The sequence below is a fragment of the Neofelis nebulosa genome, chromosome 11 (genome assembly GCF_028018385.1).
Source record: "Neofelis nebulosa isolate mNeoNeb1 chromosome 11, mNeoNeb1.pri, whole genome shotgun sequence".
NCBI lineage: Eukaryota > Metazoa > Chordata > Mammalia > Carnivora > Felidae > Neofelis > Neofelis nebulosa.
In genome coordinates, this window is record NC_080792.1 from 88,681,223 (window position 1) to 88,705,083 (window position 23,861).

The 23,861-nt window shown below is 39.9% G+C and overlaps 1 protein-coding gene across 3 annotated transcripts in view; it reads left to right on the forward strand.

The window, feature by feature from the left end:
• Positions 1-23,861, forward strand: part of KNTC1 (kinetochore associated 1) — a 74,510-nt gene that overhangs the window by 36,817 nt on the left and 13,832 nt on the right. For all 3 annotated transcript variants that reach the window (XM_058691361.1, XM_058691362.1, XM_058691363.1), the window contains 19 exons: positions 1,409-1,689; positions 2,532-2,704; positions 3,143-3,240; positions 3,907-4,045; positions 4,567-4,623; positions 5,349-5,512; positions 6,565-6,669; positions 7,123-7,251; positions 7,868-7,984; positions 9,899-10,008; positions 14,544-14,751; positions 16,100-16,189; positions 17,504-17,675; positions 17,763-17,821; positions 18,174-18,390; positions 19,413-19,486; positions 19,760-19,970; positions 20,091-20,200; positions 22,678-22,724. In XM_058691361.1, coding sequence (XP_058547344.1) covers positions 1,409-1,689; positions 2,532-2,704; positions 3,143-3,240; positions 3,907-4,045; positions 4,567-4,623; positions 5,349-5,512; positions 6,565-6,669; positions 7,123-7,251; positions 7,868-7,984; positions 9,899-10,008; positions 14,544-14,751; positions 16,100-16,189; positions 17,504-17,675; positions 17,763-17,821; positions 18,174-18,390; positions 19,413-19,486; positions 19,760-19,970; positions 20,091-20,200; positions 22,678-22,724 — 2,561 coding nt within the window. The remainder of the gene's footprint in view (positions 1-1,408; positions 1,690-2,531; positions 2,705-3,142; positions 3,241-3,906; positions 4,046-4,566; positions 4,624-5,348; positions 5,513-6,564; positions 6,670-7,122; positions 7,252-7,867; positions 7,985-9,898; positions 10,009-14,543; positions 14,752-16,099; positions 16,190-17,503; positions 17,676-17,762; positions 17,822-18,173; positions 18,391-19,412; positions 19,487-19,759; positions 19,971-20,090; positions 20,201-22,677; positions 22,725-23,861) is intronic.

Here is a 23,861-nt window from a genome sequence, read left to right on the forward strand (position 1 = left end):
GAACATATGAAATTACCCGTGTAGCCACAAAATGCTGGTGAAGAAAACTGAAAAGAAAGACCAAGAAAATGGTCACTGCTTATTAGGATAACCAGTTCTCAGCTCAGGTGTGTTTGCTCCCAGGGAGTACTTGACACTGTGAAGGGAGTTTTCAAAATCAAAATAGTTTTTGATTGTCACGAGTGGTAGAAGGAGGGTGCTAGTGGCATCTAGCAGGTAGAGGCCAGGGATGCTGCTACAGTGCACAGGACAGCCCTCACAACAGAGGACCTGGCAAGATTGAGAAACCTTGCTGTAGAGTACTGCATCAAAACAGAAGGTCTAGGGGGCACCTGACTGGTTCAGTTAGAAGAGCACGTGACTTGATCTTGGGATCGTGAGTTTGAGCCCTATGTTAAGTGTAGAGATTACTTAAAAAAAAGTAGAAGAAGGGGAAAGAAAAGGAGAAGAGAGGGAGGAAAGCCAGAAGAAGAGGGGGAGAAGAAGGTGATCTCACTGCCTCTTGGTATCCTTCCCTGGGCCTCAGGGGGATTTTTTTTAATCGGGTAAGAAAAATAAATTCTAAGTCTGGAGTTAGCAGCCAAAAGGAATTATTACAAAAAAGAGCAAAGCTGGTTTCTTCAGTCACCCAAACCTAATACTTAATTCTGTCACTTTTGCTATTCAAGGATTCCCCCACAATAAAGAATGATCTGACACCAAGAAATGGTGTCAATAGTGCTGACATTTAGAAAATCCTGGGTTAAGGGGCGCCTTGGTGACTCAGTTGGTTAAAGCGTCTGACTTTGGCTCAGGTCGTGATCTTGCGGTTTATGAGTTCAAGCCCCGCATCAGGCTGTCGGCTGTCAATGTGCAGCCCGCTTTGGATTATCTGTCTCCCTCTCTGCCCCTCCCTCGCTCACTCTCTCTGTCTCTCGCTCTCTCTCTCTCGCTCTCTCTCTCTCTTAAAAATAAACATTGTGGGGCGCCTGGGTGGCTCAGTCGGTTGAGCGTCCGACTTCGGCTCAGGTCACGATCTCGCGGTCCGTGAGTTCGAGCCCCGCGTCGGGCTCTGGGCTGATGGCTCAGAGCCTGGAGCCTGCTTCCGATTCTGTGTCTTCCTCTCTCTCTGCCCCTGTGCCGTTCATGCTCTGTCTCTCTCTGTCTCAAAAATAAATAAACGTTAAAAAAAAAAATAAATTTAAAATAAACAAGGAAAAGAAAAAAATCCTTGGGTTAAAATGGTTTTTCCTGTTTTTCAAACTTATTATAGTATTATTTTCATAACTTGAAATATAAAGTCTTAAATTCTTAATTAACATGGGAGTTGTCTTTGAGGGAGAATAAGGAGAGATTTGAGACTCACCAGTGGTTTTTAACAACAGATGAAGTGAGCACATGAGGCACGCTGTCCTGTTTGCCTTCCTAGGAGAACTTCGAGGTCTTCCTGTCCTTTGGAGATTACAGCAACAGTGCCCTGGTCTCAGAGCTCCGTGAACAGTACATCAGAGCTCACGAAGTCACACAGACCAAACACAAATCCCAGAGCTCTGCAGAGCCTCCAGCTGCCGAGGACAAGAGCCCGAGCACCAGGTCCAAGCTGCACAGACAGGCGCTGGCCCTGCACTTGTCCACACAACAGCGGGAGGCCGAGCTGACCTTGAGAGCCTTAAACCATGGGAACCTGGAAGCAGCGCTGAGAAGATGCAGGTGAGCCCCGGCCCCGTGCACACATAGCTTGTCTGAAAGGAACACGTGCTTCCTTGACTTCTTTGGTAATAGGGTTAGGCCAGTGACCTTTTCATTTGCATGGATATCATTCTTGGTTTCTCGCCCTCGGAGCCTAGTTTAGGTCACAAAATGGTAGCATAGCAGGCAGGTAACTCACATGATGTGAGTCGTTAGGTAACCTAACCGTGGAATTTAGGTGGCCTTGCCCTCTGACAGTTAATAATATCCCAAATAAGTTAAAAGACAAAGCACATTAGATGTCATAAAAACATTTTTAAAGAGATTTTATTTTTTATTTATTTCTTAGTGTTTATTTTCATTATTTTTAAAGTTTATTTATTTACTTTGAGAGCGAAAGAGAGCACTAACAGCGGAGGGGCAGAGAAAGAGAGGGAAAGAGAGAATCCTAAGCAGGCTCCACACTGTCAACACAGAGTCTGATGCAGGGCTCGAACCCACCAACTGTGAGATCATGACCTAAGCTGAAACCAAGAGTCAGACCCTTAACCGACTGAGCCATCCAGCCACCCCAATGTATGTTTATTCTTGAGAGAGAGAGAGACAGAGCGTGAGTCGGGGGCAGAGAGAGAGACACACACAATCTGAAGCAGGCTCAAGGCTCTGAGCTGTTATCACACAGCCCGGTGCGGGGCTCGAACTCATGAGCCACGAGATCATGACTTGAGCCACAGTCAGACATGTAACTGAGCCAGCCAGGCGCCCCTTTTTAAAGAGGCGGTGTTCATATATTAATCCAAGAAAGGCAAATGCATTTGCTTCTGCTCCGAGTAGTCTCACTTTTGACACTTCCTTTTTTCCAGAGACTTGTTTAAGTATCACCGCAATGCCGACACTGGGAAGTTGCTGTTTTTGACGTGTCAGAAGCTTTGTCACATGTTGGCTAATGACATTCCACTGGCAACACCCGTGGGCCTCAATCTTCCTTCTGAAATACATGCTCTAGCTTGCCAAGCTGCCACCATCTGCAGCCCAGGTGACGGGGTGTATAATACAGTTTTGTGTTGTGTGTCTCATTTCACACGGATCTCCCACGGGCTGTCTCTTCACAGTTGGACATCGCCATAAAGACAAAAGACCGTTCTCTCCGTTGTGCAAAGCCAGTCGTAACTGATTCTCCATGGGGATTATTGTTTCAGAATATTTACAGATATTAACAATGTCATTTCCAACTGTTGATAATAGTCACTTTGATGGGATTGTGAAATTCCTTGCCTCTCCACATACGAGGTTACATCTCAGCCAAGCTTCTGTAAAAATTTAAACTGCATTATTTAGGGTAGTCAACGCTGTGTGGAAACCGTTCTGTCTTGTGGCCTTCTTTAAAATTTGAATGGTAATTATTAAAAGATTGTTTTCATTATTCCAAACACGTGGAATATTAGTGTAATGATTTTTCTCCATTTTCTTTCAGATTTTTTGCTAGATGCTTTAGAACTGTGTAAATCTACATTAACGGCAGTAGAGCTTTCCAGACAGTGCCACATGGATGACTGTGGAATTCTAATGAAAGTAAATTGCCTTTAAATTTCTTTTCCTTAAACCAAATCCCTGCCCGCCCATTATGAACCACTTTTAAATCACTTGTATAGTTTATAAAAATATCAAATCTACCTCTTGTGGGTTTTTTAAATTCATTTTTTTTATTTTTTTAATGTTTATTTTTGAGAGAGAGAGAGCAGGGTAGGGGCAGAGAGAGGGGGGAGACAAAGAATCTGAAGCAGGCTCCAGGCTCTGAGCTGTCAGCATAGAGCAAGACGCAAGGCTCAAACTCACGGACCATGAGATCGTGACCTGAGCTGAAGTTAGACACTTAACTGTCTGAGCCACCCAGGTGCCCCTGCCGCTTGTGTTTTCGTACTCTAGACCGGAAAACTCAAGGGCACGAAACCTCTTTTTCAGTGACATTTATTGGCTTTAAGTTGCCCTACCTTTTGAAATGTCGGGCCTCAAAAAAGGCATCTCTGGACATTGTCCTTATCTTAGAGCGACGGTTTAATTTAAAATGGCATTATCATAAGCCACAGACTACCCAGAGGAAGCAGACTACACAGTTGTATTTGACCATCCAAACTGCGTTTGGCTCTAGTACATCGGATTCTGGGTTCTGCTTAGTGAAGATGGTATTTGTGTTTTGGAGCGTATTTACTTGTGTCTTTTCTGTGATTTGGTATTTAGACTTCCTTTGGAACTCAAAAAGATCCATATGAAGAGTGGTCTTACAGTGACTTCTTCAGTGAAGATGGGATAGTTCTGGAGTCACAGATGGTGCTGCCTGTTATCTATGAAATGATTGCGTCACTTCTGCCTCTGGCTGGTAAATGTCACTTGTGTTGTTATTTTCTATGTATTTCTGCTTTCTGCAAGTTTTAAAGCGTGGAGGTTTGGAACTAGGACTGCACATGGGAATATGGTGAATCTCGCAGGCACAGTGCTGACCAAAAGAAGCCAAATACAAAAGAACACGTCATACTATATGATTTCGTTCACGTAAAGTGCAAGGTCAGGCTATAAAGAAGCTGTGCTGTCCGAAGTCAGGGGAATGGTTGCTCTCGAGGGTGGATAATGACTGGAAAGGGGGAAGAGAGGGTTTCGGGTACTGGTAAGGTTCTATTTCTTTGTTTGGGTTCTGGGACGTGAATGTATTCACTTCATCGAGTTGTACACTTGACGTATGTATTTTTCTGTATGTACTTAAGTGCTCTTTTTTTTTTTTTTTAAGTAGATTATTTTAGAACATTATTTGTTAATAGCATAATATTTAAATATTTCTTGGAATATGTGGTCTACAAGCATGTTGTTTTATTTACTGTTAACATATTTCACTCTTTTTTGTAGAAAGCAAGAGACATCCCTTGGATTCTACAAGTTTACCATACCGTTCTATTAATGAAGGTACTTGACATCAGAAATATACGTTATTGTATTACAATTTTATAAATAACAGAAAAACAGAAATTCCTTGAAATCTTGAATATAAGTCTGACTTAATGTTCTTGATGTACTTAATTATGACTATTACAGTGTTACTCTTCCAGAAGGTCAAGAGACTGTCATTGGCTTGGAACATTAACTTATGAATCTGTTCATAAATTTTGGTTTTCCCCACGGAGAAGTGGTTTTTTGTTTTTTGTTTTTTTTTCCAGCTAATGACTTAAGCATCTGAAAATAGATCAGTTATCATCAAACTTAGTTATTTTCTGGTTTAAATAAAGTCCGTGTTAATTCTCTCATTTACTAGCTTTAAGAACCAATTTTAGGGGTGCCTGGGTGGCTCAGTCGGTTAAGCGGCCGACTTCGGCTCAGGTCATGATCTCGCGGTCCATGGGTTCGGGCCCCGCATCGGGCTCTGTGCTGACCGCTCAGAGCCTGGAGCCTGTTTCGGATTCTGTGTCTCCCTCTCTCTGACCCTCCCCCGTTCATGCTCTGTCTCTCTCTGTCTCAAAAATAAATAAACGTTAAAAAAAAAAAAAAAAAAAAGAATTTTATGATAGTTATCTACATTGAAAACATTGGCTGTCCCTGAAAACAGTTTTTCAATAATTATGATCTTTATTTCTTTGAAAAATCTAAATATTAAAATACTTTTACTGAAATGAAGTACTTTTATCACTTCACAGGAGACAACCTCATTTTACCTATTATAAATTCCATCTCGGCATTGCTCCAGAACCTGCAAGAATCTAGCCAGTGGGAACTGGCCCTAAGATTTGTCATTGGTTCATTTGGTACCTGTCTTCAGCACTCTGTATCAAGCTTCATGGATGCCAGTCTGAGTGGAAAGGTATAGTTCTGAGAACAAATGCTTTCACTTTGGAGGAATATAGATACAAATACACCACCAAACAAAGGGATTTGGAGTCCACATTTTCTCACTTGGCTCTGGAACAAGGAAATTGATAATTTGTCAGATTTAGGAAACATGTGTTGAGCATCTGAGATTCAGGTGTGGTTCAAGGTACTTGCATACTTTTCATATTCAGTCTTGACAACAGCCCTGAGAGTCTCCATTTTGCAAATGAGGAAGCAGACTGAGGGAGGTGAAATCATTCAGTTGAGGTTTTAACTTGCAGTGATATGTCTTCTTACTCCCAACCCAGTGAATACATTAGGTCAAAACTCTATCTGTTGTTTGTTTTACTGTAGCCTAAATTATTATAATTATTACCTGACAGCATCGTTGAAAAGATTCTAGAAGGCAAAGTACCTGTTGATAACTTGCTTATGAAGCTAATCACAGAATTGCATTCACTTCTACTATTCTGTTTATATTTGTTAAATAACAATTTTTTACAAAATTAACTTTATCTTTTATATATATATATATATATATATATATATATATATATATACTTTTTTTTTTTTTGAAAGACGGGGAGTGTGCAAGTGTGGAGAGAGGGACAGAGAGAGGGAGAGAGAAAGAATCTTAAGCAGGCTCTGCATTCAGCACAGAATCTGATGTGGAGCTCAATCCCATGACCCTGATCTGAGCCGAATTCAAGAGTTAGATGCTTAACCAACTAAGCCACCCAGGTGCCCCAAAATTAACTTTAAGTAAAGTATTGCTTTCAAAATTGCACATTTTAAGTCTGTCAACAGTGTATTCACCATGTCACCAACAGCACGATCAAGGTATAGAATATTTGAAAAGGTTCCTTTTTGTGCCTTCCCAGTCAGTTCCCCCCTCAGCTGCAGCATTCTGTCATCATAGATTAAATGCCAGCACATTTTGCATATAATGATGAATTTTCAAAGTTCCTTAATATTTAAGAAGAGTTTTCAAAATGACACATAGGTAGAAGTAGACCTAACAATTCTTTTGTTCTTTTCTAAAAGTTGTTTGGAGAGGCCACATTAGTTAAATCAAGGCATGTTGTTACGGAACTGAAAGAGAAAGCTGTTACATTTATCAGGGGAAATGCTACAACACTGTTGCACAAAGTGAGTATCCGTTCTTGGTAAGCTGCTGGCTCTCTCTCTCTCTCTCTCTCTCTTTTTTTTTTTTTTTTTTTTTTTTTTTTTTTTTTTTTTTTTCCCTTTCTCTCTTCTAGTTGCTTCTGATATCTCAGGATAAGAATGAGGATGGGGAGGGCATATTGGGGCTTAAAGAGAAGTGATGGGATTGTCAGGGAGAAGAAGGTAAGGGTTCTGTGCTATATACAACCTGTCCAAGTTGTTTCCTTAAGTTTATGATAATGATAAAGGATATTAAAACTAAGCATACAAGTTGGAACCAAGTTACTCTAAATCACTTTTCACGAAACTTATTCTTTCTTTCTTTCTTATTCTTATTCTTAGGGGTTATAATTAAATTTGATAACAAATAAGCTTTCAGAGACCAAATTCTATTTTGATTGTAAAGAATGTCCTTCTCTTGATGCTTTCTTCCAATAGGTATTTAATTGTCGCCTGGTGGATCTTGACTTGGCATTGGGTTACTGCACTCTGTTACCCCAAAAAGAAGTGTTTGAAAATCTCTGGAAGCTCATAGATAAAGCGTGGCAGAATTACGACAAAATTTTGGTATGGCCTGAGCAAGCACAGCTTCATTTCTTAAAGTATGAAGAGATTTAGGGGAAAAAATGAAGTTGGCTTTGCCACTTAATGATTTAGCAGAAGAAATGTGGAGCAAACTCTCTTGTTTTCTAACAGCTTTTCCTTGACTACTGACACACCAGTGAATGTATATGCAGGTCATAAGCACTGCTCAACCCAAAGAATTAGGATATTTTTTATTTCTTAAATCTGTATGTGGCCATAGACCGTCACTTCTTACATTTACTATATCTGAAGTGTATTTGAAACCTTAGACCCACGAGCCAGGTCTTTTTTGTTGGACAAGGTTAGCAGATGCAGAATCTCTCTTTGATGTTTGTTTTAAAATTTGCCTTTTGTGGGGATTTTATTTTCAGGATAACCAAAATTTGGCCTTTTCTTTGAAGGAAAGCCAGACTACATTTATGGCATCATAATAAAAGCTGAATGACCTATTATATCAATAATGACTGTGTGTATGAAGCAATATGTAATATTCCACACTGTTATCACAAAGAAAGGTTATGATTTTTATTGTTGGGTTTCATCCAAAAGGTGTTAGAACATATTGTGATTGAATTTTAATTCTATTTTAATTTTTTAGGCAATATCTCTGGTGGGCTCTCAGCTGGCCAGCCTCTATCAGGAAATAGAAACAGAGCTTAAGTTCCGTGAACTCAGTACTGATGCTCAGTGGGGTATTCGTCTTGGCAAACTTGGTGTGAGTATTCTTCAGAGTACCATCAAATTTGATCCATTCTGATGATTTCCCCAGGAAATCTTAAAGTCTTCTTCTTTGGGGAGAGGATATATGTTGTGGACTCATAAATTTTAGTTATATTAAATATACACATTATTGTTTTCAAACAAATAAGGACCATTTGCTTCATTTCCTGTTTTCTGTATTTTTTTTAATTTTTTTTTTTTTTTCAACGTTTTTTATTTATTTTTGGACAGAGAGAGACACAGCATGAACGGGGGAGGGGCAGAGAGAGAGGGAGACACAGAATCGGAAACAGGCTCCAGGCTCCGAGCCATCAGCCCAGAGCCTGACGCGGGGCTCGAACTCACGGACCGCGAGATCGTGACCTGGCTGAAGTCGGACGCTTAACCGACTGCGCCACCCAGGCGCCCCTGTTTTCTGTATTTTTAAGAAAATTTAGAAGAGGCTTGACTTTTTTTAACGTCTGTTTATTTTTGAGAGAGACAGAATGTGAGTGGGGGAGGGGATGAGAGAAAGGGAGACAGAATCCAAAGCAGGCTCCAGGATCTGAGCTGTCAGCACAGAGCCTGATGCAGGGCTCGGACTCACGAACTGTGAAATTATGATCTGAGCCAAAGTCGGACACTTAACCGACTGAGCCACCCAGGTGCCCTTGACTTTTTTTTAATGTTTATTTTTGAGAGAGAACGCACACGAGAGAGCAGAGCAGGGACAGAGAGAGAAGGAGAGAGAATCCCAAACAGAGAGAGGGAGAGAGAATGCCAAGCAGGTTCTGCACTGAAAGGTGTGGGACTTGAACCATGAACCGTGAGATCATGACCGGAGCCAAAATCAAGAGTTGGACACTTAACTGACTGAGCTACCCAGATGCACCCCTGAGGCTTGACATTTTTTTCTACTTAGCTTTCCCATTGATAGAACTATATCTAGGATTAATTAACATATAAGCTGTTTCAGACCTAGCCTTTAGCCTCATACTTTTCTGTTGCTGTTTGGTGGAAGATAAGTCAATGTGAAGGTGCCTGGGTGGCTCAGTCGGTTAAGCATCTGACTTGGGCTCAGGTCATGATCTCATGGTTTGTGAGTTTGAGCCCTTCATCAGGCTTTGCACTGACAGTGCAGAGCATGCTTGAGATTCGCTCCCTCCCTCTTTGCTCCCTTCCTGCTTGTGTGCTCTCTCTCTCGCTCACTCTCTCTCAAAATAAGTAAACTTAAATTTAAAAATTAAAAAGATAACATCAGTGTGTACACAGGTATACTGAAGTTTATGAACTCCTAGGGAAAAGTCATTTTTCACTTTGTAAAAACAAACAAAACTGTGTTCTTGACACTATGTCTTTAAAACATTTTGGAGCGCCTGGGTGGCTCAGTCGGTTAAGCGTCCGACTTCGGCTCAGGTCGTGATCTCGCGGTCCGTGAGTTCGAGCCCTGCGTCGGGCTCTGTGCTGACAGCTCAGAGCCTGGAGCCTATTTCAGATTCTGTGTCTCCCTCTCTCTGACCCTCCCCTGTTCATGCTCTGTCTCTCTCTGTCTCAAAAATAATAAATAAAAATAAAAAAATAAAAACATTTTATTTTACTCGCAAGTAGGCTTATCAGGAATGTGATCACTACAGAAAGGATATGTGTTTTGAAGCCTAGTTCAAATGTAGAAATGGGACTGGTTATTGATAACAACTAATTGATGAAGAACCAAAGGGTAACCTGACTAAGAGATTTGGGGCCCATAGCCAAATATACCTGAAATCTCAGAATGATGGTCAAGTTGGGTAGGGGGATAAAAAAGGGTTAGAGGAGTCTAGAAAAATGTTTCTCTATAAAAAAGGATAGTAAAAAGGCAAATCACCATGGTGTCCTTTTTCTAATACCTTTCACTTTATTGGGGTTTTTGTTTTGCTCTTTTTATTTCTAGATTTCTTTCCAACCGGTTTTCAGGCAACATTTTCTCACCAAGAAAGACCTCATTAAAGCTCTTGTGGAGAATATAGATATGGACACAAGCCTCATTCTGGAATATTGCTGGTAACTCTTTAAACTTTAGTGGTATTTTTACTATTAGGTTAACAAACTGGTACTCCTTATTGCAAGAACACAGTAATAAAGATGATTATTCCATGCAGTCTATGGACTGTGGATGTTTTTTTTTTAATCTCCAAACTAAGTGAATCCAAAACCAGATTAAATTCTCTTAGGTTATCACCTTTTAAATTCATGGTTAAGTGTTTCCCAGACTTGCCTCATGTTGAACATCACCTGGGGCTCCTGATTAAAAATAAAGATTCTTGGGGCGCCTGGGTGGCTCAGTCGGTTAAGCGGCTGACTTCGGCCCAGGTCATGATCTCGCGGTCTGTGAGTTTGAGCCCCGCGTCGGGCTCTGTGCTGACAGCTCAGAGCCTGGAGCCTGTTTCAGATTCTGTGTCTCCCTCTCTCTGACCCTCCCCCGTTCATGCTTTGTCTCTGTCTCAAAAATAAATAAACGCTAAAAAAAAAAAAATTTTTTTTAAATAAAGATTCTTGGGCCCCTTCCTGGTGGTTCTGACTCAGCAGATCTGGGCCAAGCCCCAAAATCTGATCCGTAATAGGAGTTCCAGATGATTCCCATGATAGGAAAGTTTGGGAGTATTGTTATGAGCAATTGAACTTCTAAATCAGATCAACATAGGGGCAAAGTAATCTTAAATGAAGATATAATGGAGAGAAAAAAAAAAGATGTAATGAAAAGTATGATTTAGAGGCACCTGGATGGCTCAGTCAGTGAAGCATCCAAGTTCAGCTCAGGTCATGATCTTGCAATTCTTTTGAGTTCAAGCCTCACACTGGTGGTGCGGAGCCTGCTTGGGATTCTCTCTCTCTCTCTCTCTCTCTCTCTCTCTCTCTCTCTCTCTCTGTCTCTCTGCCACTTCTCCACTTTTCTCTCTTCCTCTCTGAAAATAAATAAACTAAAAAACAGTTTATTTATTTTGAGACAAAGAGAGTGAGTAAGGTGGGGGCAGAGAGAGAAGGAGAGAGACAATCAAGCAGGCTTAACACTGTCAGTGCAGAGCCCAGTGTGGGGCTTGAACTCACAAACCGTGAGATCATGACCTGAGCCGAAATCGGGAGTCAGATGCTTAACCGACTGAGCCACCCAGGCACCCTTATAAATAAACTCTTAAGTTAAAAAAAAAAAAAAAAAAAGATAATGATGTTTCTTATTGAAAGAAAAGTGTGGGGGGCGCACCTGGGTGGCTCAGTCAGTTAAGCATCTGACTTCTGCTCAGGTCATGATCTCACGGTTCATGGGTTTCAGCCCTACATTGGGCTCTGGCTGACAGCTAGAGCTTGGAGCCTGCTTTGGATTATCTCTCTCTCTCTCTCTCTCTCTCTCTCTCTCTCTCTTTCTCTCTCTCTTTCTCTCTCTCTTTCTTTCTCTCTTTCTCTCTTTCTCTTTCTCTCTCTCTCTTTCTGTCTCTCTCTCTCTCTCTCTCTCTGCTCCTCCCCTGCTTGTGCTCTGTCTCTCTCAATAATAAATAAACATAAAAAAAAATTTTTTTAATATGATTTAGGGAGAATTTTTTAAAATAACAAGTAATTAAACTAAAACTAAATGTTTATATATAACAGTTATTGTGATAAGTAGGAGTAAATAATATCTCACATGTTTATCTAATAAATAGGATGACCAGATTGTTGTCACTTTATTAGTTTCAAAGTGCTTTCATGCACCATCATTTAATTTTTACATTTTTATTGCATATTAGCACCAATTTATATATGAGAAAACAAACCCATATTCAGTGACCCACTTAAGGTCAAATAATAAGTGACTGGTTTTATTTTATTTTATTTTATTTTTTTAATTTTTTTAATGAGACAGAGAGAGACAGAGCATTTATTTATTTTTGAGACAGAGAGACAGAGCATGAACGGGGGAGGGTCAGAGAGAGGGAGACACAGAATCCAAAACAGGCTCCACGCTCTGAGCTGTCAGCACAGAGCCCGACGCGGGGCTCAAACTCACGGACCGTGAGATCATGACCTGAGCCGAAGTCGGCCGCTTAACCGACTGAACCACCCAGGCGCCCCTACGTGACTGGTTTTAAAATACTGTCTCTACCCCACTCATGCTCTCTCTCAAAACCAAATAAACAAAAAAAATTTTTTAATGGTCTTACTTAAAGCTTTTCTTGATATTTGTTATTCTGTGTAGCAAATTAAGCTATCATCTTGTTAATAGGGCTTAAAGCATTTCAATTGTCTATAATTTCATTCTTCATTTTTTTCAAATTTTTATTTAAATTCTAGTTAACATACAGTGCAATATTGGTTTCAGAAGTAGAATTCAGTGATTCATCACTTACAACGCACAGTGCTCATCATTAACAAGTGCCCTCCTTTATATTTGTTTTAATTTTTTTTTTTAATGTTTATTTATTTTTGAGAGAGACAGAGACAGAGCATGAGCAGGTGAGGGGCAGAGAGAGAGGGAATCACAGAATGTGAAGCAGACTCCAGGCTCTGAGCTGTCAGCACAGAGCCTGATGCGGGGCTCGAACTCAAGAACCTTGAGATCATGACCTGAGCCGAAGTTGGACGCTTAACTGACTGAGCCACCCAGGTGCCCCTGTTTTAATATTTTTTAACGTTTATTTGAGACAGAGAGACAGAGTGCAAGTGGGGAGGGGCAGAGAGAGGGAGACAGAATCCGAAGCAGGCTCCAGGCTTTGAGATGTCAGCACAGAGCCCGACGCGGGGCTCAAACTCTAACCATGAGATCGTGACCTGAGCCAAAGTCAGATGCTTAACCTACTGAGCCACCCAGGCACCCCAGCAAGTGCCCTTCTTAATATCCATCACCCATCTAGCCCATCTCCCACTCACATCTCTCCATCAACCGTTTGTTCTCTATCTTTAAGAGTCTCTCATGGTTTGTTTCCCTCTCTCTTTTCTCCTCCTCCCATATGTTCATCTGTTTTGTTTCTTAAATTCCACATGAGTTAAATCATATGGTATTTGTCTTTCTCTGAATTATTTCACTTAGCACAATACACATAATAGCTCCATCTCATTCTTATTTTTTAAATTTTTATTATTTTTCTAATAAGATAGAACATATTAAAATCAAAGTTCCATATAATCTTACCATTCAGGAATAATCACCGTTTAAAGAATTTCGTCTATATTGTTCCTTTATTTCCCCTATGCATATAAAAACATGCATTCTTGGGGCACCTGGGTGGCGCAGTCGGTTAAGCGTCCGACTTCAGCCAGGTCACGATCTCGCGGTCCGTGAGTTCGAGCCCCGCGTCAGGCTCTGGGCTGATGGCTCGGAGCCTGGAGCCTGTTTCCGATTCTGTGTCTCCCTCTCTCTCTGCCCCTCCCCCGTTCATGCTGTGTCTCTCTCTGTCCCAAAAATAAATAAAAAACGTTGAAAAAAAAAATTAAAAAAAAAAAAACATGCATTCTTTAAGTTTATCACAAACAGAATCATATTTTACAAACTATTTTATAGCATGCATCATTCACTTAACAGTATATTTATAAGATTGGTACATATAGCTTTTCTTTGTATCTCTTGAACTCTGGTATTCCTTTGTATGAATAACTTATTTAGCCCCTTTTCAATGGATAATTGAATTGCTCTCAGTTTTTAAATATTACAAACAGTTGTTGCAGCAGACATCCTTGTATGTGTATCTTGGCTATTTTTTGTGAAGGGTATGAAAGTGGAATTGCCCTATTAAATATTTTCAATTTTATTACAAATTTATCCCCAGTATTATGCCATTACATGGCCATGATTTTTTTTTAAGTTTATTTTATTTTTATTTTGAGAGACAGAGTGCAAGCAGAGAGGGACAGAGAGAGAGAGGAGAGAGAGAATCCCAGGCAGGCCCCATGGTGTCAGTGCAGAGTCCAACGTGGGGCTCTATCTGGTGAGCTGTGAGATCATGACCTGAGCCGAGATCAAGAGTCAGATACTTAACTGACTGAGCCACCCAAGTACCCCAAGATCTGATGATTTATTTATTTAAATTTTTTAGTGTTTATTTTTGAGAGCATGTGTGAGTGGGGGAGGGGCAGACAGAGAGGGAGGCAGAGGAACTGAAGCAGGCTCTGCACTAACAGCACAGAACCCAACATGGGACTTGAACCCACCAACAACGAGATCATGACCTGAGCTAAAGTCAGGTGCTTAACCAACTGAGCTACCCAAAGGGCCCCAAGATCTGGGGTTTTTTTTAAGTGTATTTAGTTTTTGAGAGAGGGAGAGAGTGAGAATCTCAAGCAGGCTCCGTCCACACTGCCAGCATGGAGCCTGATGCAGGACTGGAACCCATGAACTGCAAGATCATGACCTGAACTGAAACCAGGAGTCCTACGCTTTAACCGACTAAGCCACCCAGGTGCCCCCAAGATCTGATTTTTTAAAGACAGCAGTTAACTCTTGATGATGTGTATGTGATCTGATAATGAGGCTGGACAATGAGAGGGTTCGATGGGAGTGTGTCAGTGAGAAATTGTATGAAAACACATGCATGGAGAGAAGTTAGTCTGTATTTGAATACTTCTTTCAGCACATTTCAGTTGGACTGTGATGCAGCTCTTCAGCTATTCATCGAAACACTGCTACACAACACCAATGCCAGCCAAGGCCAGGGAGACATGAGCACACAGTCTGCAAAGCAGCAGCACCCCAAACTCCTGGCCAAAGCCCTGGAAATGGTTCCTCTACTGACGAGCACAAAAGATCTGGTCATCAGTCTTAGTGGAATACTGCATAAGGTAGATGAATGGGGAACTGAATGTATCGGGTCACTTCAAACATCCCTCCTACCCTTAGTTAATTTAGGTACATAAAGTAACAAGCTGGAAAAGTAAGTCCTGTATTTTTTATAAACTTATATAATTTTGGTAATTTTAGATTTCTACCTTTTTAATATAGTTTAATGTAGTAGTTTTCTTCCCTTTTTCCCTGAAAATAGAAATAGCATTGTTTTTCAGATTTTTGAAAATAGCACACATTCTTTGAAAAAGATCAAACTAGAGAGAAGTATTAATCAAAAAGCAAAATCTCTATAACCCCATTCCCATAGATAAAAACGTTAGTAGTTTGGTGACTGATTTAGACTAAATATTCTATTCTGTTATTCTCCTTTTTTCACTGAACATATTGTCATTATGTGTCAATAACATACATCTATCTCATTTTTGACAGGTACATATTACTCCACTGTGTGGATAAACATACTGTAACCAAGCCTTTAGGGATGGACACTTAAATTATTTGTATATTTTACTATTAAATATTGCTACAGTGAATATCTCCATACATACATATACCTATTTGGCCTCTAGTCTGATTATTTTCTTAGGACATCTTCCTGAGAATTGAAACTTTTAACTCAAGGAGTAGTTTGTTGGGGGAGTAAAGGTGGATTGAAGGGCAAGGAAGATTGTAAGACTACAAGAAATACTTCAGTATTTCCTGAAATTCAGCCAAAATTAATAAAGACTTTCACAAAAGTTCTAGGTACTACGGAAATCATCTTCCCACTTAGTTCAGTGTTGTTATTCATGTGACTTGAGTTGGCATTTAAGAAATGAAAAAAAAGTAATGGTGTGTGGGCAGAAACAAAGAACAAAGAGAATACTTCCTTTCTTTTCATGAACATATATAGATGCCACCCAATTAATTTTTGCATTTTAGTATGTGGTTAGAGCCAGAATGGAATACTTGGAGAAACTTTTGCTTGGAGGCCCACACTTTTAGTTACATAATTTTCAAGAAAATGTCCATTTCCTCCTATTGTACTTTTCCCATCTTAAATGGAAGACATAGAATTTTCATTTAAAGATCTTACAAAATTATGAAGTCTTGATATATTTATTCTTTCTAGATTTTTAGTATCCTAGGAACAGCTTTCTTTTTAAAATCACTTCTGAGACATTTTAAGGTTTATTTATCCTGATACAACTAATTTTAGAGATAAGAGCATTTCAGTTCATTTGTAGAAGAATTATCTAACACTATGGCACACTGAGATTTTACATTTTTGATCTGTACTGATGACCATAATAAAACCTGGCCTGCCACCATCTTAAGTTTTGACATATTTTTACTTTTATACAGTTGGATCCCTACAGCTACGAAATGATTGAAGTGGTCCTGAAGGTTATAGAAAGAGCTGATGAAAAGATAACCAACATTAATATCAATCAGGTATAACTAATGTATCGTAGATTTTAGAATTATATTTTTGCTTCTTTTTGGATCATTTCACAAAATTGTGGTCCTATGGGACCTTTCTGGACTGTCCTTTGAGCTTCATTTTTCGTTTGGTTCCTCTTTATTTTTTTTATTCTTTTTTTAAGATTTTTAAAAATATTTTGTTTTGAGAGAGAGTGTGTGTGCACACGCACGTGTGAGTGGGGGAGGGGCAGAGGGAGAGACAATTCCAAGCAGGCTCTGCACTGTCAGCAGAGAGGCCTCCTCGGGGCTTAATCTCACAAACTGTGAGATCATGACCTAAGCCAGAATCAAGAGTCGGACATTTAACTGACTGAGCCACCCAGGCGCCCCTGGGTCTTTCAAAGGGATACAGAAGTAAAAAGACTTGTCACGCTCAGGGTGCCTGGGTGGCTCAGCCAGTTAAGTGTTTGACTTTGGCGCAGGTTATGATCTCACGGTTTGTGGGTTCGAGTCCCAGCATGGGGTTTGGCACTGACTGCTCAGAGCCTGCTTTGGATTCTCTGTCTCCCTCTCTCTCTGCCCCTCTGCCCCTAATGCTTTCTGTAAATAAATACTTCTCATGCTCTTCATATTTTATCGTTTATCTTAATCCTATTTTGGCTTTACTGAGGCAGTTTAAATTTGTCTAAGATCATGAAGTCACTAAAGGACTAATTTAGAAGAATTAAAGCAAAATTTCTGTGATTCGACAACAACAACAACAAAAAAGAAGTAGTAGTATGTGGGACCCAGAGTCAGATTCCACTTTCTATATTAGTAGGTAGGGCTGACTCGATTCTAGTACTTTCAGTAACTTCTTAGTCTTTTCTGAATTTTGGTCATAGTAGCTTTTGTATCTCTTTAAAATGGATTCAAACATTAAAAGAAAATGGGTTGATTCAAAAAATTATACAAGCACCCAAAATATCAGATATAAGCCTAAAGAGATGTAAGGGTGTAGAGGATTAATTTTAGACCTACTGCCTACCTTTTTAAAATGAAATCCAGTATTTTTGAGATCTTCCTCAGACTGTTTGAAGAGGTTATGGGGAACTTTCAGACTCACTTAGAAAAATCCCACCAATAACAGGGTTCCATTAGTTTCTCTGAGTATAATTTCTTTAATCATCATATAAATTGTGGTTTAGAAGGATAATCTTAGAGGTAAAACTACAAAAGGTTTTGGTTCTCTTAATGAAAACAAGACCATCTCAGGAATGGAATTCTATGATACGATCAAGTTAAAGAGTTAAGAAACAGGATTGGTTTAAGCTCACAAGAAAATACATTTATATTTTAATATAGGCATTGAGTCTTCTGAAACATTTGAAATCATACAGAAGAATATCTCCTCCGGTGGACCTAGAATATCAGTATATGTTGGAGCATGTGATAAGTTTGCCATCAGCTGCCCAAACTAGACTGCCTTTTCACCTAATATTCTTTGGCACGGCACAGAACTTCTGGAAAATTCTCTGTATGTTCCTTAACTTCTTATGAATTTTACTGAATAGCCCAAATTTGTTTTCTTAAGCAAATCATAATCTTCTTGTTTCTTTTTTAGCTACAGAACTCAGTGAAGAATCTTTTCCAACACTGCTCCTGATTTGTAAATTAATGAAGGTAATGGGTTGAGACTTGGTCAAACATACCTTTATACCCTCTAGTTAACTCAGACCCTTTGTAGAAGGATTTTGTACTACTTTCATGTAAAACCCTTAAAGGTGAGCATGTAAATCAACCTTAAGTTTTTTTTTTTAAGTGTATGTTTTTTAACGTTAATTTATTTGGGGGCAGGGGAGGGGCAGAGAGGGAGAGAATCCCAAGCAGGCTCTGCACTCCTAGCAAAGAGCCCTTTGCAGGGCTTGATCTCACGACCATGAGATCCTGATCTGAACCAAAATCAGTCCGATGTTTAACCGACTGAGCCACCCAGGTGCCCCCAGCCTTAACTTTTCTTTTCCTCTCTTTGAAGTTCTCTTTGGACACTCTGTATGTGTCTACAGCCAAACATGTTTTTGAAAAAAAACTGAAGCCAAAGCTTCTGAAGTTAACACAAGCTAAATCCTCAACACTGATTAACAAGGAAATAACTAAGATCACTCAAACCATCGAGTCCTACTTATTGTCTATAGTTAACCCAGAGTGGGCTGTAGCTATTGGCATCAGTCTTGCCCAGGATATCCCAGAAGGTATGGATTCTTCCTCTAAATGGGCTCGAAATTGTCGGCTTTTTTTGAACTTGCAATAAAAAAATTTACTCCTTACCTATCTTTGAGAAGAGGCATTTAAAACTATTGATGGTAGTTAAAAATGTTATGTGCCCTTTCTCTTCACTTGGTGCATTGCTGAAATGATTAAAATTTGCTGAATGTTGAAAGGCTCCAGTGAAGTCAGCAAGGCTCCTTGCAGCTTATCAGGGTGCAGGGATGTGGGTGTTCTCTACCTTGTCTGTAGGAATAGAAATTGCTTCCTAACAGGTACTCCTGCTTCTAGTAATGAATCCTTACATGTTCTTGCATAACCAAATAAGCACACAAACACAGGCACTTACTGCCATGTTTTTAGTTGTAACAGAAGTCAAAAATAACTACTTTTTAGTTATTTTTTTAATATTTATTTATTTTTGAGACAGAGCACAAGCAGGGGAGGGGCAGAGAGAGAGAGAGGGAGACACAGAATCTGAAGCAGGCTTCAGGCTCTAGGCTCTGAGCTGTCAACACAAAGCCCAACGTAGGGCTTGAAACCACGAACCGTGAGATCATGACCTGAGCTGAGGTTGGATGCTTAACCAACTGAGCCACGCAGTCACCCGTAAAAAATAACTGTTTTTTTAAAATGCTCATTTGTCAGGAATTTGTTTTTAAAAATAGAGCATATGCATAGAATAGAATACTATATAGTTGATTTGGAAAGATACCCAAGGTATATATTAAGTCAGAACAGTGGACAATAGCACATGTATGATCTTAGCCTGTTGGGGTTAAAATGTGTGCATGTACACACAGACACACACATACAGGGGAAACTTCTGAAGGAATAGAAGCTAAAGAGGAGCCTTTGGACTTTTTACTTTGTATCCTTCTGTTTAAATTATGTTTTTTCTCTGAGTATGCATTCTTGTATAAAAAAAAAACACCTTGATAATTTGATTAAATACATTTATCATAAAAGGATTATGATTTGTTTATAAATCTCTTTTTTATCTGTTCAGGTTCCTTCAAGATGTCCAGCTTGAAATTCTGCCTGTATTTAGCTGAGAGATGGCTACAGAATATCCCATGTCAGGTGAGTCTGAACTGTACAATGGAAGGCTCCTCTCTTTTCATTTACATAGTGTGCTCCCTGGCCCACCTTCTCATCCCGCCCTGCTGATGGCGTCTTTAAGGGTTGGATGCCTAAAATGGATAAAGAAGATGAGAATTTGTGTAGATATGTAAGGATGTAACTAAGGCAGGGAGGGATCTTGATTGATAAAGATGGATTCTTCGCCTCACCTGAGGTTTAGAATGTGACCTTTTCTTGGAATCCCTGCTTGGGATTTTTTTTTTTTTTTTAAAGGATGAAACGCGTGAAAAAGCAGAGGCTTTGTTGAAGAAGCTTCATATTCAGTACCGGCGATCAGGCACTGAAGCTGTGCTCATAGCCCACAAGCTAAACACCGCGGAATATCTAAGAGTGATAGGAAAGCCTGCACATCTCATCGTCAGTCTGTACGAGCATCCTAGCATAAGTCAAAGAATTCAGAATTCCTCCAGCAAAGAATATCCCGGTGAGGACAAAGCACCATTTATCTTTCTGCTCAGGGAGAACTGTTATTTTGATTCCCAGTTATCTTGCACTGAAAACTTGGGTTTTTCTTTTTTTAAACTCTTTATTTTGAATATCTTAGATATTCACGCAGCTGCCAAAGAAATTGCCGAAGTTAACGAAATTAATTTGGAGAAAGTCTGGGACATGTTGTTGGAGAAGTGGCTGTGCCCGTCCACAAAGCCTGGTGAGGTCAGTCCGTCCTCTGAGAGGTTCTCTTGTCCTTTCTGCTGGCTCTGCACTGATAGAACCTTCGGATTAGGAGCTCAGACTTAACACAAGGAATGTTTGCTGCTTTTAATACCTTCTGTTATCAGATGAGTCTTCATGAGGTTATTTCCTTTTTCTTTCTATTTAAATATTGTTTTGCCACTATTTTACCTTTTAATTGGTGATTTCAGACGAACTCTTGTATAAAAGAAGTGGTCTGTGCTTAGATTCATGTGATTAACTTTTTATTTTTCTTAGATTCATGTGATAATTTTATTTTGAAATAATTTTAAACATACAGAAAAGTTGCAGTAGTGTGAATGAATTCCTGTACACCCTTCACCCAACTCTGTTGATGTTTAACATTTTGCCATATTTGCTTTGCCCTATTATATATATATTTATAGTATTTTTCTGGACCGTCTGAGAATTCATGGTATGTGGCATCCCCTTTCACCCCTTAACAAGTCTGTATATCCTAAGAACAAGGCTTTTCTCTTACTTAACCACAGTATAATTATCAAAATTAGATAATTTTAAATTGGTGCACTATTGATACAGTACAAACATAGGCTTGAATCTGTGGTCCACATTATAATTTTTTTTTTTTTTTTAAATTTTTTTTTCAACGTTTTTTATTTATTTTTGGGACAGAGAGAGACAGAGCATGAACGGGGAAGGGGCAGAGAGAGAGGGAGACACAGAATCGGAAACAGGCTCCAGGCTCCGAGCCATCAACCCAGAGCCTGACGCGGGGCTCGAACTCACGGACCGCGAGATCGTGACCTGGTTGAAGTCGGACGCTTAACCGACTGCGCCACCCAGGCGCCCCTTTTTTTTTTTTTTTTAAATTTTTTTTTCAACGTTTTTTATTTCACATTATAATTTAATGAATTGGCCCAATAGTGCTCTTTTAAGGAACTTTCTCCCCCTGGACCAGGGTCTAGTCTAAGACTATACATTGCATGTATTTGTCATATCTTTAATCTCTTTTATTTATTTATTTAAAAAAAATTTTTGATATTTATGTATTTTTGACAGAGTGAGACAGAGCATGAGTGAGGGAGGGACAGAGAGAGGGAGACACAGAATCTGAAGCAGGCTCCAGGCTCTGAGCTGTCAGCACCCAGGCACCCCTGATATTCTTGGAGAGTACAGACCATTTACTTTAGAAGCTATCCTTCAATTTGTGTTTGTCTGATATTTCCTCATGATAAGATTCTAATGATGCATTTTGGGCCAGAATCCTACTTAAGTGATATCGTGTGCTTCTCAGGGTATGACATTTGGAGGCACATGATGTCCGTTTGCCATAATAGGTGATGTGAGTTTAAATAACCTGGTTAAGATGTTGTCAGTGTCCATATTACATAGTTACTGTATTTCCTTTTGTAACTATTAGGGGAGGTGTTTTGAGACAGTTTAATAACTTGTTCCTCCTCAAACTCCTTTCCCTACGACACATAATCCAATTTAGCATCTATTGCTGATTCTTACTCTAGTCTATTTTACTGTGATGGGATATTGATGTTTTTAAAGGGGGCCAGCCAGTTGGTTTGCAAAATGTCTCCTTGTGATGTTTCTCATGATTAGATTCAGGTTATGTGGTTTGGGCAAGGATACCATATAGGTAATGTGTTTTTTTTTTTTTCAGTGTATCACATCAGGAGGCATGTAGTGTTAGAAGCAGTATCACTGACGTTTATGCTGGGATTCAGCAATCCCAACACAGTTTTCTGCAGTACTTCTGCGTTTTCAGGCAGAACTCAATTAGGGAGCCTTCCTCTATCCACCTAGGCAGATATGCTTGGAAAAAAATGTATGTGTCAACAAATACTATAACTGAAATGACAGGTTTTTTTAAATTATTTTTTATATCCCTTAGCATCCAATTTAGCAAGTATTTATTAAATGTTTGCAAAGAGCAAGGACTGTGCTTCAATGGAAACGGAAGCATATCTAGGCCTCATAGAATCTGTGGTTGACTCAGAAACCGATGTGTTTTAACTTGTACATAAATTCGAGGAACTGAACAAAAGCACCCTGAAGCCAGGAACTGGGACTGTCCATAGCACCTTGCACATTGCTTTGTAAGTCCCAGTAAATCTGTACTGAATTACTCAAGGACTCATTTAAAATCCATGGAGTCCTTTCCTTTTAAAAATTATCCAGTGACTGTAAACGCCAGGAGGACAGGAACATCTGTTTCATTCACTCAGGCAACCCACGAGCCTGGGATTGTGCCTGGCACATAGTAAGTGCTCAGTAAATATTTGTTGACTGAATAATGTGAGGTAACTAATTTTAAAAGGAAAAGTTTTTTCATAAAGTAATGGGTTACACTCTAATGTCTTCTATGTAAACAATTCTGTGTATTGGGTTTTTCACCTAATAGGTTGTGTTAGCTTCTATAGTCCACAAACTTTTAGTTTTTTGACTTTGTTTTTCACTTTTTCAAGAAACCGTCAGAATTATTTGAACTTCAAGAAGATGAAGCACTCCGAAGGTACTCTTTCTTTACTTAGATGTGTCTGTATCTTGTTGCCCAGTAGGAGTCTTAAATCTGTCAGAGGTTGGTTTTGAAAAGACTTTTCTTCCTGTAATTTGGGTCAGAGTCTCTGAGAAGAATCACTTCATTGATATATGGCCATGAATATGTACAACTACCTCCAGTGGAATAAACAACCAAGATCCAGAATTTCTGAACCTTCAGTGAGTCCCTACTGATGTTGAGGGTTCTTTAGCAGAGAATGCACCTCAAACAAAGGAGTATTCTTATTTGCTAGGCTAGGACTCTGGCCCCAGACCTCTATGTATTCTGTCCCCCAGGTGAGCTGGGCCTGGTTCAGGTATGGGCCACCAGCATTCCTTTCCCCTTCTAACCTAAGACTGAGACCAAGGAAGGCACGTTGGTTTCATCTAACATGCTAAATCTGATTGGTCATGGCTTGCTGACCATATCTGGGCCCAAATCTAAAAGGATGTGGTAATCCATTAATGATGCTTGGCACAGGCACAGGAGAGGGAGTGGTGACATGTGTGCCAGCTTTTTGCCGTTCCTGGTCTAGACCAAAAGTAGGTCAAGTCACTTGTGAAGCCTTACACCCTGCGTCCGCCCTGGATCTGATAGAGAGGATGTGAAAAGGCAAACCCAAGAGAAGAATTTCTCCTGGTTTGGGCAGAGGTGGCTTACCACCCCTTCTATGTCCTCTTTTCCTGTGGACCCCACCTTGTCCTTGCTTAGTCTTTGAAACACAGGGGTACCTTTGTCTAAGCAACAGGTAGATTCATCCTGCCGTGTCTAACTGAACCAGCCACGATGGAAAGCCTTACAGAGATTCAAAGAGAGAAAAAGAAATCCCTAGGAGATCCCAAAGGGATACTTCATACTAATTTTGTAGCTTCCTGCCATTTCCCACTGAAAGCTCCACCCTCTCCTTTGCCTGGTACCCTGCCCACCCCATCCATCTTGCCCTTCTCTGGAGGGGGGCCAGTCAGGCCTGAGTCTAGAGGTTGAATTGTGCCACTTAACAAGGTCCTGTGAACTGAAATAGAATTTTCCATGTGTAGGATCCAATGTACTTTGTAGCTATAGTTTGCATTAATTTCTTAAATAGAATTTAAATTATCAGAGATTGGCTGT